The 2,564-nt window shown below is 32.4% G+C and overlaps 1 protein-coding gene across 1 annotated transcript in view; it reads left to right on the top strand.

Moving 5' to 3' along the window:
* The first annotated feature begins 88 nt into the window (after positions 1 to 88).
* The window catches only part of GABPA (GA binding protein transcription factor, alpha subunit 60kDa), a 41,390-nt gene continuing 38,914 nt past the window's right edge, over positions 89 to 2,564 (top strand). Inside the window, exons 1-2 of the mRNA XM_012640135.1 lie at positions 89 to 124; positions 864 to 948. Of these exons, the coding sequence (XP_012495589.1) occupies positions 89 to 124; positions 864 to 948 (121 nt within the window). The remainder of the gene's footprint in view (positions 125 to 863; positions 949 to 2,564) is intronic.

Below are 2,564 nucleotides of genomic sequence, written 5' to 3'. Positions count from 1 at the left end.
GTTTAACCAATCTATCTACACAGTCACACAGTTTGTCTTGTTACTGTTCAAGTTAGACACATAGTCACGTAAGTCATGTGTTTGTACCATGACTGCAGTATCAGTTGAATTCTTGGGAATGAGAGTGGGAGGAGCTTTGTACCTTAAGCTGTATGATATGCAGACATGGCAGATAATTATCATTCAAGGTAATTATAATGGAACCTGTTTTTAAGCTGGTGACAAAGTGTCTCAAAGTCAGAATTACTTTTTATCATCAATTTGCTATTGTTTGAAATGCATTCATTGTAAGGGTATATGAAGAAAAACACTAATACTGAAATGAGTTAGAATTATGATTAAAGGTATTCATAACTAGGTCAAGAAGTAAGGTCATAACTCCTTTAATTTTATTAACTTTGTGATCAGATTAGGAGTAAACCGTGATCTTCAATATGTAACATTGGTTACAAGGGTGATATGACAATATATTAACATATTTAGATAAATTGTCACCATTAATTAAACACCCTTACTTATTCATGACAGAAGTAGCATTATCTTCACTTTAAATACATTTAGAGAATGAGTAGTTGGCCTTTGGCATTATTTAAGATCACAAACTAGACTCCAGAGCTAGAGAATGCACTTAAAATAAATTTGGTGGTCTATGCTGCCCTTAATTACTACCTCAGTGATTAAAATATTTTAAATTTTCGCAAAGAATTAAATGATATGACAATTTGGGTAATTTGTTCTTATAATTTAATTAGTATGCTCAGTAATTAAGCCCTCTTTGGTACATCCATTTGTGCTAAGCCAGGGACAAGGACTTTAATGATTGAGCTAAAATAATTTTATTCATTTTATCCATGTTCATTTAGCTGGATCCAGAAAGAAGTTTATTTGACCAAGGAGTAAAGACAGATGGAACTGTACAGCTTAGTGTACAGGTAATTTCTTACCAAGGTAAGAAACTTTTTTAGTGATAGTTATTTAAAAGTTTGGCTCCTGGTTTTCTGATATGATTACTCAATTTTATAAGTTTTTGGTGTATTAGGTGGTTGTCTAAATTACTTAATGTGATTTTATAGCCAAATACTTGTGCTTTTGGTTTAGTTGGTGTTTCTGACAGGGTGAAGCAGATAGTATAACATATCTCACCCAGTTTAATCATAAAGGGATATATTATACAGTATTAGACATAATATATAATATGTAGTAGTACACAGCAGAATCACAGAGAGGGCTAGAAGAACAGATTCTAGCAGGCTTCCTAAGAATGCCTCAGCTACACTGCAGAACTGGACTGCAAAGGAAGCTGCTGCCCTGCCATGATCTGGAAAACACTGCAGCTGGAAGCTACCACTGTAGCTGTCAACTTGGAACTGATGCTGCCTTTACGGTGATCCACACTAGTCAAAAAATGGATGTCCTGCCTGTTTGCCCCATCTTAACTCATTTTCAAATAGAAGACTTATACCAGTGATTCTAAGAGTCTAAATCACATCTGGAATCCTAGCTGCAGGGAAATCCAGTCTCTACAGTTTAGCACAGGGAGGAATTTGCAGCAGATGTGGAGTCACCTAGTCAGCCATATCGATCACAGTGTTTTACTAATCTTGTGTAAGTAAGTACCCAAGTTAAAAAGGAAAATTAGGAAAAACTATTTTGGGTAGATTGCATTTTAGTTTTTTAAAATGTGCCTTGTGATTTCTAGCAAGAGTTTTAGAATAATTTAGTCTCTGAACATATTATATTACTTACAATTATGTTTCACAAACCAAAGTTTTGTTCGGATGCTGAAAATGGTAATTGTCCACTTCTGATCCCTAATTCCCCAGGATTGATTACTGTTGAGAATAGGAAGAAATTTGTTGTTTTTATCTTTAAAAGCCTAGTGACTTCTTAGTACAAGTGTGTTTAAGAAGCGTTTACTTGAAGCCAAAAAAGGATGAAATTTGTATGAAGGATTAGGGACTAGATCTTAAGAAAATATTTTTTTGAAATTCTGATTATTTTTATGTATATTTGAAGAAGTGATTCTCTTTATATCACCTAATGAATGATAGTACATTTTCTTATAATATTGGTTTTCACGGATCAAAATTGAGCTTTGCTTTTTCTTTCAAATGTGCTTTAAATTTTGATGTAGATTGTAACAGACTTAGTAAGCAATAGTAGCTATTATATAACATTGTAGTTTCTTAGATTTGTCATTTTAACATTAGTATATGAGACTATTTCTTGAAGGGCTAGTTCATTCTGTTTGGAATAGATAAATAAGAGTATATCATAGAGAGTTGTGTAGACATGACTAAATAAAATAACTGCTTTTATGGCATAATTTCTTAGCTTATAATTTCTGACTCACAGGTTCAAATGTTTTGAGTGAAGAGACATTGAGGTAAATCATTTACCTCATCTTTATTTTTATTTTTTCCATAGGAATTATAATTCTTAACACCTTTATACTGGGATTCGAATATCTTTAGGATCTGAGTTTTTCCTCATTCAATTGAAAGTGAAAATCAGAATTTAATGATATGAATTTAATTTAACGAACTTGGCATCATTTTTTTTTT

Source organism: Propithecus coquereli, unplaced genomic scaffold, assembly GCF_000956105.1.
Source record: "Propithecus coquereli isolate 6110/MARCELLA unplaced genomic scaffold, Pcoq_1.0 Scaffold149, whole genome shotgun sequence".
NCBI lineage: Eukaryota > Metazoa > Chordata > Mammalia > Primates > Indriidae > Propithecus > Propithecus coquereli.
Note: the sequence above shows the minus strand (reverse complement) of the source record. Positions and strands in the feature narration are given on the sequence as shown.